General features: G+C 44.1%; 1 protein-coding gene across 1 annotated transcript in view; it reads left to right on the forward strand.

Annotated features, from left to right (window-relative positions):
* The window catches only part of ITIH3 (inter-alpha-trypsin inhibitor heavy chain 3), a 401,722-nt gene that overhangs the window by 159,326 nt on the left and 227,136 nt on the right, over nucleotides 1-15,260 (forward strand). Inside the window, exon 6 of the mRNA XM_063940620.1 lies at nucleotides 13,373-13,483. Within this exon, the coding sequence (XP_063796690.1) occupies nucleotides 13,373-13,483 (111 nt within the window). The remainder of the gene's footprint in view (nucleotides 1-13,372; nucleotides 13,484-15,260) is intronic.

Here is a 15,260-nt window from a genome sequence, read left to right on the forward strand (position 1 = left end):
AAAAACTCATTAAATGATGAATTCTTTTTGACAATGGAAGGCTGATTATTTCCTGAGTCAACTGAAAATCAGCCGCTTAGAAAAAATAAATAATTTTTTTTGACCTTCCCAAAATGGCCGCTGCTCCTTCCCCTTCCACATCCATGAGGGTTACACAAAATGGAGGACAGACCATGCGGCTCCTTTTGTCACAAAGAAAATCATCATGCCAGCCCCTGAAGTTATTTTTAAGCCTGGGTAAAAACTATCACGCTATGCAGAGCGATTAAAAATACTTTTAAACCTATTTAAACAGACAAGCCATCCAATCTGCGTGTGCAGTTGGCTCCAAATAGAAATAAAAACCAGATTTACAAAGACAATAGCTTAATGTTCCTACCTTCTTCGGTTCCCGGATTCCACCAGCACTCCTACAACGTAGCGATGCAGACGCTTATCTAGTTAGCACTACCGTATCCCCAACTATCAACACGGATACCAAGGGATACTACCTTCCCCCTTTGCTGACAGATAAAGTCTGCTTGTGTTCGCTAGTGCGGATATGTGGAGGAAGGACGAGGCCCCAATTGATAAAGCTAAATATTTATCTTATAACATTCACTATATATGGGTAAGAGACTCAGTACACAAGTGGCGTATGGGGTACCGTAAGGGTACGCACTTAGCGTAACAGACGCTTAGCCGTGGTCGAGACGCACATGCGGCACGCTCGCTCACAGCTTAACGCTTAGTGTCGAGCACGCTATAGGCGGCCGACTACCGTAATGCTACGCTACCAGCGTAGCGGACGCTCGTGACCACGAGGGGAACACGAGCGGCGCAGACGCTCACGGGATGACACTCAGTAAACCTTGTATGCAACTCAATGAAAGGCTGAGCCTATACTGTAAACCTTGGTTTTGTAATGTGAGCACAATGCAATGCTAATTAACCTCTATTGTATGAAAGCCTCTTGAGCGATTGAGACGCTCTGAATACTCTCAGCAATGTAATAAACACACAATACCTTGCTAAGGTTCCAAAACCTTTACTAACAATATCTAGCTATGTAAAAAAGGGAAAACAGTTAACAGTTCATACACTACAGGCTAACATCAATATCTAAACATAATAACTAGAGATGAGCGGGTTCGGTTTCTCTGAATCCGAACCCGCCAGAACTTCATGTTTTTTTTCACGGGTCCGAGCGACTCGGATCTTCCCGCCTTGCTCGGTTAACCCGAGCGCGCCCGAACGTCATCATGACGCTGTCGGATTCTCGCGAGGCTCGGATTCTATCGCGAGACTCGGATTCTATATAAGGAGCCGCGCGTCGCCGCCATTTTTCACACGTGCATTGAGATTGATAGGGAGAGGACGTGGCTGGCGTCCTCTCCGTTTAGAATAGATTAGAGAGACACTTGATTTACTAATTTTGGGGAGCATTAGGAGTACTCAGTACAGTGCAGAGTTTTGCTGATAGTGACCACCAGTTTTATTTATAATCCGTTCTCTGCCTGAAAAAAGCGATACACAGCACACAGTGACTCAGTCACATACCATATCTGTGTGCACTGCTCAGGCTCAGGCCAGTGTGCTGCATCATCTATTATCTATATATAATATTATATATATCTGTCTGACTGCTCAGCTCACACAGCTTATAATTGTGGGGGAGACTGGGGAGCACTACTGCAGTGCCAGTTATAGGTTATAGCAGGAGCCAGGAGTACATAATATATTATATAGTGAGTGACCACCAGACACACAGTGCAGTTTATTTAATATATCCGTTCTCTGCCTGAAAAAAGCGATACACACAGTGACTCAGTCAGTCACATACCATATCTGTGTGCACTGCTCAGGCTCAGGCCAGTGTGCTGCATCATCTATATATATTATATATCTGTCTGACTGCTCAGCTCACACAGCTTATAATTGTGGGGGAGACTGGGGAGCACTACTGCAGTGCCAGTTATAGGTTATAGCAGGAGCCAGGAGTACATAATATTATATTAAAATTAAACAGTGCACACTTTTGCTGCAGGAGTGCCACTGCCAGTGTGACTAGTGACCAGTGACCTGACCACCAGTATATATAATATTAGTAGTATACTATCTCTTTATCAACCAGTCTATATTAGCAGCAGACACAGTACAGTGCGGTAGTTCACGGCTGTGGCTACCTCTGTGTCGGCACTCGGCAGCCCGTCCATAATTGTATATACCACCTAACCGTGGTTTTTTTTTCTTTCTTTATACATACATACTAGTTACGAGTATACTATCTCTTTATCAACCAGTCTATATATTAGCAGCAGACACAGTACAGTGCGGTAGTTCACGGCTGTGGCTACCTCTGTGTCGGCACTCGGCAGCCCGTCCATAATTGTATATACCACCTAACCGTGGTTTTTTTTTCTTTCTTTATACATACATACTAGTTACGAGTATACTATCTCTTTATCAACCAGTCTATATTAGCAGCAGACACAGTACAGTGCGGTAGTTCACGGCTGTGGCTACCTCTGTGTCGGCACTCGGCAGCCCGTCCATAATTGTATATACCACCTAACCGTGGTTTTTTTTTCTTTCTTTATACATACATACTAGTTACGAGTATACTATCTCTTTATCAACCAGTCTATATATTAGCAGCAGACACAGTACAGTGCGGTAGTTCACGGCTGTGGCTACCTCTGTGTCGGCACTCGGCAGCCCGTCCATAATTGTATATACCACCTAACCGTGGTTTTTTTTTCTTTCTTTATACATACATACTAGTTACGAGTATACTATCTCTTTATCAACCAGTCTATATATTAGCAGCAGACACAGTACAGTGCGGTAGTTCACGGCTGTGGCTACCTCTGTGTCGGCACTCGGCAGCCCGTCCATAATTGTATATACCACCTAACCGTGGTTTTTTTTTCTTTCTTTATACATACATACTAGTTACGAGTATACTATCTCTTTATCAACCAGTCTATATATTAGCAGCAGACACAGTACAGTGCGGTAGTTCACGGCTGTGGCTACCTCTGTGTCGGCACTCGGCAGCCCGTCCATAATTGTATATACCACCTAACCGTGGTTTTTTTTTCTTTCTTTATACATACATACTAGTTACGAGTATACTATCTCTTTATCAACCAGTCTATATATTAGCAGCAGACACAGTACAGTGCGGTAGTTCACGGCTGTGGCTACCTCTGTGTCGGCACTCGGCAGCCCGTCCATAATTGTATATACCACCTAACCGTGGTTTTTTTTTCTTTCTTTATACATACATACTAGTTACGAGTATACTATCTCTTTATCAACCAGTCTATATATTAGCAGCAGACACAGTACAGTGCGGTAGTTCACGGCTGTGGCTACCTCTGTGTCGGCACTCGGCAGCCCGTCCATAATTGTATATACCACCTAACCGTGGTTTTTTTTTCTTTCTTTATACATACATACTAGTTACGAGTATACTATCTCTTTATCAACCAGTCTATATATTAGCAGCAGACACAGTACAGTGCGGTAGTTCACGGCTGTGGCTACCTCTGTGTCGGCACTCGGCAGCCCGTCCATAATTGTATATACCACCTAACCGTGGTTTTTTTTTCTTTCTTTATACATACATACTAGTTACGAGTATACTATCTCTTTATCAACCAGTCTATATATTAGCAGCAGACACAGTACAGTGCGGTAGTTCACGGCTGTGGCTACCTCTGTGTCGGCACTCGGCAGCCCGTCCATAATTGTATATACCACCTAACCGTGGTTTTTTTTTCTTTCTTTATACATACATACTAGTTACGAGTATACTATCTCTTTATCAACCAGTCTATATATTAGCAGCAGACACAGTACAGTGCGGTAGTTCACGGCTGTGGCTACCTCTGTGTCGGCACTCGGCAGCCCGTCCATAATTGTATATACCACCTAACCGTGGTTTTTTTTTCTTTCTTTATACATACATACTAGTTACGAGTATACTATCTCTTTATCAACCAGTCTATATTAGCAGCAGACACAGTACAGTGCGGTAGTTCACGGCTGTGGCTACCTCTGTGTCGGCACTCGGCAGCCCGTCCATAATTGTATATACCACCTAACCGTGGTTTTTTTTTCTTTCTTTATACATACATACTAGTTACGAGTATACTATCTCTTTATCAACCAGTCTATATATTAGCAGCAGACACAGTACAGTGCGGTAGTTCACGGCTGTGGCTACCTCTGTGTCGGCACTCGGCAGCCCGTCCATAATTGTATATACCACCTAACCGTGGTTTTTTTTTCTTTCTTTATACATACATACTAGTTACGAGTATACTATCTCTTTATCAACCAGTCTATATATTAGCAGCAGACACAGTACAGTGCGGTAGTTCACGGCTGTGGCTACCTCTGTGTCGGCACTCGGCAGCCCGTCCATAATTGTATATACCACCTAACCGTGGTTTTTTTTTCTTTCTTTATACATACATACTAGTTACGAGTATACTATCTCTTTATCAACCAGTCTATATTAGCAGCAGACACAGTACAGTGCGGTAGTTCACGGCTGTGGCTACCTCTGTGTCGGCACTCGGCAGCCCGTCCATAATTGTATATACCACCTAACCGTGGTTTTTTTTTCTTTCTTTATACATACATACTAGTTACGAGTATACTATCTCTTTATCAACCAGTCTATATATTAGCAGCAGACACAGTACAGTGCGGTAGTTCACGGCTGTGGCTACCTCTGTGTCGGCACTCGGCAGCCCGTCCATAATTGTATATACCACCTAACCGTGGTTTTTTTTTCTTTCTTTATACATACATACTAGTTACGAGTATACTATCTCTTTATCAACCAGTCTATATATTAGCAGCAGACACAGTACAGTGCGGTAGTTCACGGCTGTGGCTACCTCTGTGTCGGCACTCGGCAGCCCGTCCATAATTGTATATACCACCTAACCGTGGTTTTTTTTTCTTTCTTTATACATACATACTAGTTACGAGTATACTATCTCTTTATCAACCAGTCTATATTAGCAGCAGACACAGTACAGTGCGGTAGTTCACGGCTGTGGCTACCTCTGTGTCGGCACTCGGCAGCCCGTCCATAATTGTATACTAGTATCCAATCCATCCATCTCCATTGTTTACCTGAGGTGCCTTTTAGTTGTGCCTATTAAAATATGGAGAACAAAAATGTTGAGGTTCCAAAATTAGGGAAAGATCAAGATCCACTTCCACCTCGTGCTGAAGCTGCTGCCACTAGTCATGGCCGAGACGATGAAATGCCAGCAACGTCGTCTGCCAAGGCCGATGCCCAATGTCATAGTACAGAGCATGTCAAATCCAAAACACCAAATATCAGTAAAAAAAGGACTCCAAAACCTAAAATAAAATTGTCGGAGGAGAAGCGTAAACTTGCCAATATGCCATTTACCACACGGAGTGGCAAGGAACGGCTGAGGCCCTGGCCTATGTTCATGGCTAGTGGTTCAGCTTCACATGAGGATGGAAGCACTCAGCCTCTCGCTAGAAAAATGAAAAGACTCAAGCTGGCAAAAGCAGCACAGCAAAGAACTGTGCATTCTTCGAAATCCCAAATCCACAAGGAGAGTCCAATTGTGTCGGTTGCGATGCCTGACCTTCCCAACACTGGACGTGAAGAGCATGCGCCTTCCACCATTTGCACGCCCCCTGCAAGTGCTGGAAGGAGCACCCGCAGTCCAGTTCCTGATAGTCAGATTGAAGATGTCAGTGTTGAAGTACACCAGGATGAGGAGGATATGGGTGTTGCTGGCGCTGGGGAGGAAATTGACCAGGAGGATTCTGATGGTGAGGTGGTTTGTTTAAGTCAGGCACCCGGGGAGACACCTGTTGTCCGTGGGAGGAATATGGCCGTTGACATGCCAGGTGAAAATACCAAAAAAATCAGCTCTTCGGTGTGGAGGTATTTCACCAGAAATGCGGACAACAGGTGTCAAGCCGTGTGTTCCCTTTGTCAAGCTGTAATAAGTAGGGGTAAGGACGTTAACCACCTCGGAACATCCTCCCTTATACGTCACCTGCAGCGCATTCATAATAAGTCAGTGACAAGTTCAAAAACTTTGGGTGACAGCGGAAGCAGTCCACTGACCAGTAAATCCCTTCCTCTTGTAACCAAGCTCACGCAAACCACCCCACCAACTCCCTCAGTGTCAATTTCCTCCTTCCCCAGGAATGCCAATAGTCCTGCAGGCCATGTCACTGGCAATTCTGACGAGTCCTCTCCTGCCTGGGATTCCTCCGATGCATCCTTGCGTGTAACGCCTACTGCTGCTGGCGCTGCTGTTGTTGCCGCTGGGAGTCGATGGTCATCCCAGAGGGGAAGTCGTAAGCCCACTTGTACTACTTCCAGTAAGCAATTGACTGTTCAACAGTCCTTTGCGAGGAAGATGAAATATCACAGCAGTCATCCTACTGCAAAGCGGATAACTGAGTCCTTGACAACTATGTTGGTGTTAGACGTGCGTCCGGTATCCGCCGTTAGTTCACAGGGAACTAGACAATTTATTGAGGCAGTGTGCCCCCGTTACCAAATACCATCTAGGTTCCACTTCTCTAGGCAGGCGATACCGAGAATGTACACGGACGTCAGAAAAAGACTCACCAGTGTCCTAAAAAATGCAGTTGTACCCAATGTCCACTTAACCACGGACATGTGGACAAGTGGAGCAGGGCAGGGTCAGGACTATATGACTGTGACAGCCCACTGGGTAGATGTATGGACTCCCGCCGCAAGAACAGCAGCGGCGGCACCAGTAGCAGCATCTCGCAAACGCCAACTCTTTCCTAGGCAGGCTACGCTTTGTATCACCGCTTTCCAGAATACGCACACAGCTGAAAACCTCTTACGGCAACTGAGGAAGATCATCGCGGAATGGCTTACCCCAATTGGACTCTCCTGTGGATTTGTGGCATCGGACAACGCCAGCAATATTGTGTGTGCATTAAATATGGGCAAATTCCAGCACGTCCCATGTTTTGCACATACCTTGAATTTGGTGGTGCAGAATTTTTTAAAAAACGACAGGGGCGTGCAAGAGATGCTGTCGGTGGCCAGAAAAATTGCGGGACACTTTCGGCGTACAGGCACCACGTACAGAAGACTGGAGCACCACCAAAAACTACTGAACCTGCCCTGCCATCATCTGAAGCAAGAAGTGGTAACGAGGTGGAATTCAACCCTCTATATGCTTCAGAGGTTGGAGGAGCAGCAAAAGGCCATTCAAGCCTATACAATTGAGCACGATATAGTAGGTGGAATGCACCTGTCTCAAGTGCAGTGGAGAATGATTTCAACGTTGTGCAAGGTTCTGATGCCCTTTGAACTTGCCACACGTGAAGTCAGTTCAGACACTGCCAGCCTGAGTCAGGTCATTCCCCTCATCAGGCTTTTGCAGAAGAAGCTGGAGGCATTGAAGAAGGAGCTAAAAGGGAGCGATTCCGCTAGGCATGTGGGACTTGTGGATGCAGCCCTTAATTCGCTTAACAAGGATTCACGGGTGGTCAATCTGTTGAAATCAGAGCACTACATTTTGGCCACCGTGCTCGATCCTAGATTTAAAGCCTACCTTGGATCTCTCTTTCCGGCAGACACAGGTCTGCTGGGGTTGAAAGACCTGCTGGTGACAAAATTGTCAAGTCAAGCGGAACGCGACCTGTCAACATCTCCTCCTTCACATTCTCCCGCAACTGGGGGTGCGAGGAAAAGGCTCAGAATTCCGAGCCCACCCGCTGGCGGTGATGCAGGGCAGTCTGGAGCGACTGCTGATGCTGACATCTGGTCCGGACTGAAGGACCTGACAACGATTACGGACATGTCGTCTACTGTCACTGCATATGATTCTCTCAACATTGATAGAATGGTGGAGGATTATATGAGTGACCGCATCCAAGTAGGCACGTCACACAGTCCGTACTAATACTGGCAGGAAAAAGAGGCAATTTGGAGGCCCTTGCACAAACTGGCTTTATTCTACCTAAGTTGCCCTCCCACAAGTGTGTACTCCGAAAGAGTGTTTAGTGCCGCCGCTCACCTTGTCAGCAATCGGCGTACGAGGTTACATCCAGAAAATGTGGAGAAGATGATGTTCATTAAAATTAATTATAATCAATTCCTCCGCGGAGACATTGACCAGCAGCAATTGCCTCCACAAAGTACACAGGGAGCTGAGATGGTGGATTCCAGTGGGGACGAATTGATAATCTGTGAGGAGGGGGATGTACACGGTGATATATCGGAGGGTGAAGATGAGGTGGACATCTTGCCTCTGTAGAGCCAGTTTGTGCAAGGAGAGATTAATTGCTTCTTTTTTGGGGGGGTCCAAACCAACCCGTCATATCAGTCACAGTCGTGTGGCAGACCCTGTCACTGAAATGATGGGTTGGTTAAAGTGTGCATGTCCTGTTTTGTTTATACAACATAAGGGTGGGTGGGAGGGCCCAAGGACAATTCCATCTTGCACCTCTTTTTTCTTTTCTTTTTCTTTGCATCATGTGCTGATTGGGGAGGGTTTTTTGGAAGGGACATCCTGCGTGACACTGCAGTGCCACTCCTAGATGGGCCCGGTGTTTGTGTCGGCCACTAGGGTCGCTAATCTTACTCACACAGTCAGCTACCTCATTGCGCCTCTTTTTTTCTTTGCGTCATGTGCTGTTTGGGGAGGGTTTTTTGGAAGGGACATCCTGCGTGACACTGCAGTGCCACTCCTAGATGGGCCCGGTGTTTGTGTCGGCCACTAGGGTCGCTAATCTTACTCACACAGCTACCTCATTGCGCCTCTTTTTTTCTTTGCGTCATGTGCTGTTTGGGGAGGGTTTTTTGGAAGGGACATCCTGCGTGACACTGCAGTGCCACTCCTAGATGGGCCCGGTGTTTGTGTCGGCCACTAGGGTCGCTTATCTTACTCACACAGCGACCTCGGTGCAAATTTTAGGACTAAAAATAATATTGTGAGGTGTGAGGTATTCAGAATAGACTGAAAATGAGTGGAAATTATGGTTTTTGAGGTTAATAATACTTTGGGATCAAAATGACCCCCAAATTCTATGATTTAAGCTGTTTTTTAGTGTTTTTTGAAAAAAACACCCGAATCCAAAACACACCCGAATCCGACAAAAAAAATTCGGTGAGGTTTTGCCAAAACGCGTTCGAACCCAAAACACGGCCGCGGAACCGAACCCAAAACCAAAACACTAAACCCGAAAAATTTCAGGCGCTCATCTCTAATAATAACTACACATATACAATATAACAGAGAGAGGGAGATAGTATGGCAAATACAAACAGAGAATAAGTTGGTTACAGAGAGTACTTACACACTGGGGAATGATTCGCTGCGCAGCCCTGGTTACCAGCTCCTGGTTAGTCAATGATGAAAACCGTTGTGGGGAGTAGACTGAGCTGGTCCAGTCTGGCTGTTCCCTATATACACTGCATACAGTACACTACAAAGGGCCCTACACTCTCATTGTTCATTGGACACAGGAATCTGTCTTCACATTACAACAAAAGGTCATAGGTTAGTTTGAACAGGTGGGCTGACTATATCAAACTGCCCAGGTGGGAGGGAATCTCAGAATTCCCTGCCGCATGGATAATGAACCGCAAATATAGTAAATGTCCAGAAACTACTAATAGACATAACTATACGCAGGAGCGATTCATCTTTACCTAACCAGCACCGGATTGTTTCTAATAAAATGTTCTTTAGTTAGGTACCAAACACAACTGCTCAAACCCTGTCTGACCCTTCGTATCATACAAAGAGGAATTCCTCTGTCCAGCGACCAGTTACATTAAACAAACTTACTGTTATTATTAAGGGGAACATTACCTATAAAACCTACTATTTGGATTTACTATGTAACGATTGAGTCGCCCGCTAGACGCACACAAACTCTACCGTAAATGCGCATACCACGCGCCAATGCGCACGGCCGTGGAGGCGCCGTCACGCAGCTGCGAATATGTGCACGCACGGGAGAGAATGTGCACGTGCAGCGGGCAAGAGCATGGGGTGAATATATGGCAACGTGTAGCATGATATTTTTCCGACTTTGACACCATCTCCAGCATAATTATGGACCATTCATCGCACAGAGCCACCGATCGCCCTACACTCCATCAAAAATATGAAAAAAATGTGAAATATAATAAAAGAATAGAAATAAAAATAAAATAGGAAAGGAGTGATTTACATCTCCAGAGTCAACGCCCATACAGAGGTCCAGGTAAAGGAAAATACAGTACTCCAATGTATTGAATCATTTAGGCCCTTAGGCCACACTGTGTCGAGCCTATGTATCCAATATGCTTCTCTACGTAAGAGGGTTTTTGCACGATCACCCCCCCTCGGTAAAGGTGGTACTCTGTCAATCAGCATATACCGTAATGATGACAATTGATGCTGGTGTTGGACAAAGTGCCAGACGTATATTAGACCGGTGGTTTGATATCCTCTCTCGGAATGATGTTGTTTTGCCCACATTTAGCATTGAGCAAGGGCATAATAGAAAATATACCACGAAGTCTGATGTACACGTCAACCAATGTCGGATTTGTATTCTCTGGCCATCATGTGGATGAGGGAAGGTGTTACCTGTCATCATACTTCTGCAGGTAACACAATTCGGACATCTGTAACATCCTATTTTTGCAGAGGGTAACCATCCCTCTTTATCTTTACCCACAGACATATCGGGGCGCATAAGTGTATCGCGAAGATTCAAACCTCTTACATATGCAATGAGTGTTTTTTTAGGGAACGACTTCTTAAGGACATTATCAGCTGCCACAATACCCCAATTTTTCTTAATGGCAGATCCTGTTGCTTGGCTTCCCGTATCAAATGTAGTGAGGAAAACAAATTGTTTGCTCTCTTTCACGACACCCATTCGCCTGTCCAGGCTGTTGTTGAATCAGCTCTTAGCTTTCTGCAAGCAATGCTCAATAACATCAGGGTGATAACCTCGTTCAAAAAATGTATGCTGCATTTCCAGCAAATTGAATTTTCATTATTTCATCATCAGAGTTATTCCTCATCACTCGGATGAATTGCGAAATGGGTAGGCTCTCTTTTAGTGGTTTAGGGTGATAGCTGTTATATTGCAGGAGTGTATTTAAATCAGTGGCCTTTCTGTACAACTTATGTCCATACCCCCCATTGGTGGCGAACACAGTCAAATCTAGGAAATTAATTTGTTTATAGTCACATTCCATCGTGAAGCGAATAGGTATATCCAATTGATTCAAGCTTGCTACCATATTCTCCACTGAGGCTCTATCTCCTGACCACAGAAGGAATATGTCATCTATGTAGCGCTTATAGTAACCGATACTACCCCCAAACCTTGGGAATGTGTAGTTCTGTTCATATTCGTCCATATATAGATTAGCATACGCCCGGGCTATATTACTCCCCATAGCGGTCCCAGAAGTCTGGAGGTAGTATCAGTCACCAAACTTAAAGTAATTGCACACAAGAGTCATCTCCAATAGTTCCAGCAGAAAATCTATGGGTGGTCGTTGTTGGTGATTTATCAGGAGAGCTTTCCTAATGGCTGCAATACCAGCCTCATGCAGTATCACCGTATACAGTGACGACACATCCATTGTTACAAGTAGATGTGTCTCCACATCAATATCAAGAGACCTAAGGTCCTTAATGAAATCACCCGTATCTTTAATGTAACTTTGTATAGTTTTTACACATGGTTGTAGAAATGTATCTAAATAGCGTGCTACCAGTAGAAACAATGACCCCCTGGCTGATATAATCGGCCGGCCAGGTGGGTTCTTCACACATTTATGTACTTTGGGCAACGTGTATAATATCGGACATATTGGAAAAATCCGTATGCATAAAGTAGAAAATAGTTTCAGAAATTAAACCCCCGGTAAATGCTATATCTATTACATTGTCCAATCTTTTCTTAAAGAGAGGAGTGGGATCCATATCAAGTTTCCTATAGGTCTGGATATAGGCTAATTGGCGTAAAATCTCATTGTACGCAGTAGTATCCTGTATCACCACTGCACCCCCTTATCCGCTGCTCGGATCGTAATAGATGAATTTTCTTTGAGATGTTTCAAAGCATTTTTCTCTGAACTACTAAAATTAGATCTACCCATTCCACCTCTACGTATGGAATCATTAACTGTATGTTCCATCATGTGTGTAAATGTCTTTATGTTGATATTGTTAGAAAAAGGATCATATGTACTTTTCTTTTTAAATGCAATATCAGTAGTATCCGCATTAGCACGTGTGCTGTCACAAAATTTCTCTTTTAATCTTAATTTACGTGAAAGATTGTAGTTATCAATCCATACCTCCCAACATGACCCTCTCAAGGAGGGACACAATGTTCTGCTTCTGGGCTTCCCTCTTAATTTGTGATTGCCGGCACCTGTATTGAACAGGTTAATGGATAAGACAGGTGTTTCAGCACAGGTGATGGCAATTATAAATTAAGAGGGAAGTCCAGGAGCAGAGCATTCTGTCCCTCCTGGAGAGGGTCATGTTGGGAGGTATGATCAATCTTCCACCGTAGAGGGTCAAATTTATATACCACAATCTCATTTTATTAACTAGGTAATTAAAATCAGTTTTTTTTATTTTTATCAAAACATTTTTAATTATTTTAGTTGAAGTCCTATTTAGCAATGTGCATATATATATATATATATATATATATATATATATATATACTGTATATCAGAATATAGAACTATTTACAGTATATGACCCCTGGCCACAGACATGGCTGAATCCTAGATGGACGAGTAGGAGGGGGGCATACACCCTGTTCCAGGCTTCCAGGACAAAGACGTACCGCTGTCTCCCTCCCTTGTTGAGACTCAGCGCATGCGCAATGAACTCTAGGGGGAGCCATACACATCGCTGACCTTTCTGTGGCCGTAACAGAAGTGTGGTATGAACTTTCTTAGTTCATACCAGCAGTGCGGGAGGCAGATGCGTAATGGTAAACATGAAAAAAAAATTACAATTAGAAATGCGAACATTAGTACATCCTGTCCTTAGCCACACCCAAGCCTGTACTGCTGGTATTGAGATCAGAAGTTAACGCTTCATTGCCGTTCCACATTGCAAAATATGGGGAAGTATATGGCAGTATCTTTCCTGTCTTCAGAACAACCACTCTGCTCCCAGAAGAGCAAAGTAGTGAACATCTACTTAGCAGTAGATCCCATTTTTGTATATTCAAAGTTAGTATTTTGTTTTTTTAAATTTGTGTAATTTTGAAAAATAGATAACTACCATTATAATTATAATTTCTTTAGGTAACAATGTAACATTTTCATTCTCTTTATTTCACAATTCAGATTGAAGTAGATCTACATGAGCCACAAGGCATCAGCTTTCTAGATGCTCAAGCGACTTTCATTACAAATGACTTGCTGCCAGCCATTAAAAAATCTTTTTCTGGAGAAAAGGTAAAAGCTTATTTAGCCTGTTGGGAATTTTATTCAATGTCAACTTTTGTTGTTTGTGCAACTTTGATAAACAAGAGACAAATGAGTGTCCTTTCAACAGTTTAGCAATTAATAAAGGTCAGTATTTCCAGTATATCCATAGGCGTACTGCCTGTTATAGTGCTGTGCTAATTTCACTGCAATACTTCTCCCTTAGTTGGAGGTTGGAAGAAAAGACATGTATTCCTGAGTCCCAGTATACAGTATGTGCAAATATGGCCCAAATCAAACAGCTTGAGTCACTGCTGCACCTGTGTTAATGCCCACATGAACCCTTGGGCTCAAATATTTGTTTAAATCTAGTTCTGGTACTAGAGCATAGGTCTACAAACTCGGTCCTCATTACCCCACACAGTGCATGTTTTGCAGGTAACCCAGCAGGTGCACAGGTGTATTAATTACTCACAGACACATTTTAAAAGGTCTGCAGGTGGAGTTAATTATTTCACTTGTGATTCTGTGAGGAGACCTGTGAAACATGCACTGTGTAGGGTAATGAGGGCCGAGTTTGCAGACCTATGTACTAGAGCTAGAGCCAGTGCCTCCCCAGCCATTTACCGTATTACCACACGTCACGGAGAATCTTACTGCACAAAACTGCTCAACAAAAAGGCTAATTAATCATTGCTTTACATGGTCACAGAGTGCCAGTCATCAGTGGCTCAGGGCCCCCAGAAGGGAGGTACAAATGTGCTGGGTGCATGTGCACTTGTGCAGGGGGCTTCCATGTCTGCCTTTGCTATTTACACATGGTTTAGGGTTTTATTTAGAGATGAGCGGGTTCGGTTCATTGAGATCCGAACCCCCCCGAACCTCACCTATTTTACACGGGTCCGAGGCAGCCTCGGATCTTCCCGCCTTGCTCGGTTAACCCGAACGTGGCCGAACGTCATCATCCCGCTGTCGGATTCTTGCGAGATTCGTATTCTATATAAAGAGCCGCGCATCGCCGCCATTTTCACTTGTGCACTGGAGATTGAACGGAGAGGACGTGGCTGCGTTCTCTCCCTGAAAAGCTCCGTATCTGTGCTCAGTGGGCTGCAAATATCTGTGCTCAGTGTGCTGAAAATATCTGTGCTCAGTGTGCTGAAAATATCTACATTCTCTGCCTGAAAATGCTCCATAATGCTCAGTGTGCTGCAAATATCTGTGCTCAGTGTACTGCATTGTGGGGACCACCAGTATATAATTATAGTAGTACAGTACAGTAGACCATTGCTGTATCTTTCAGCTCTGTGTCAAGTACACTACCTCTGTGCTGCATTATTGTGAGCAGTATATAGTAGGACAGTGCAGCGTTTTGGTGACCAGCAGTATACATATAGTACAGTACAGTAGGCCATTGCTGTATCTTGCAGCTCTGTGTCAAGTATACTATCTCTGTGCTGCATTATTGTGAGCAGTATATAGTAGGACAGTGCAGCATTTTGGTGACCAGCAGTATACATATAGTACAGTACAGTATGCCATTGCTGTATCTTGCAGCTCTGTGTCAAGTATACTATCTCTGTGCTGCATTACTGTGAGCAGTATATAGTAGGACAGTGCAGCATTTTGGTGACCAGCAGTATACATATAGTACAGTAGGCCATTGCTGTATTTTGCAGCTCTGTGTCAAGTATACTATCTCTGTGCTGCATTATTCTGAGCAGTATATTGTAGGACAGTGCAGCATTTTGGTGACAAGCAGTATACATATAGTACAGTACAGTAGGCCATTGCTGTATCTTGCAGCTCT

Source organism: Pseudophryne corroboree, chromosome 9 (assembly GCF_028390025.1).
Source record: "Pseudophryne corroboree isolate aPseCor3 chromosome 9, aPseCor3.hap2, whole genome shotgun sequence".
NCBI lineage: Eukaryota > Metazoa > Chordata > Amphibia > Anura > Myobatrachidae > Pseudophryne > Pseudophryne corroboree.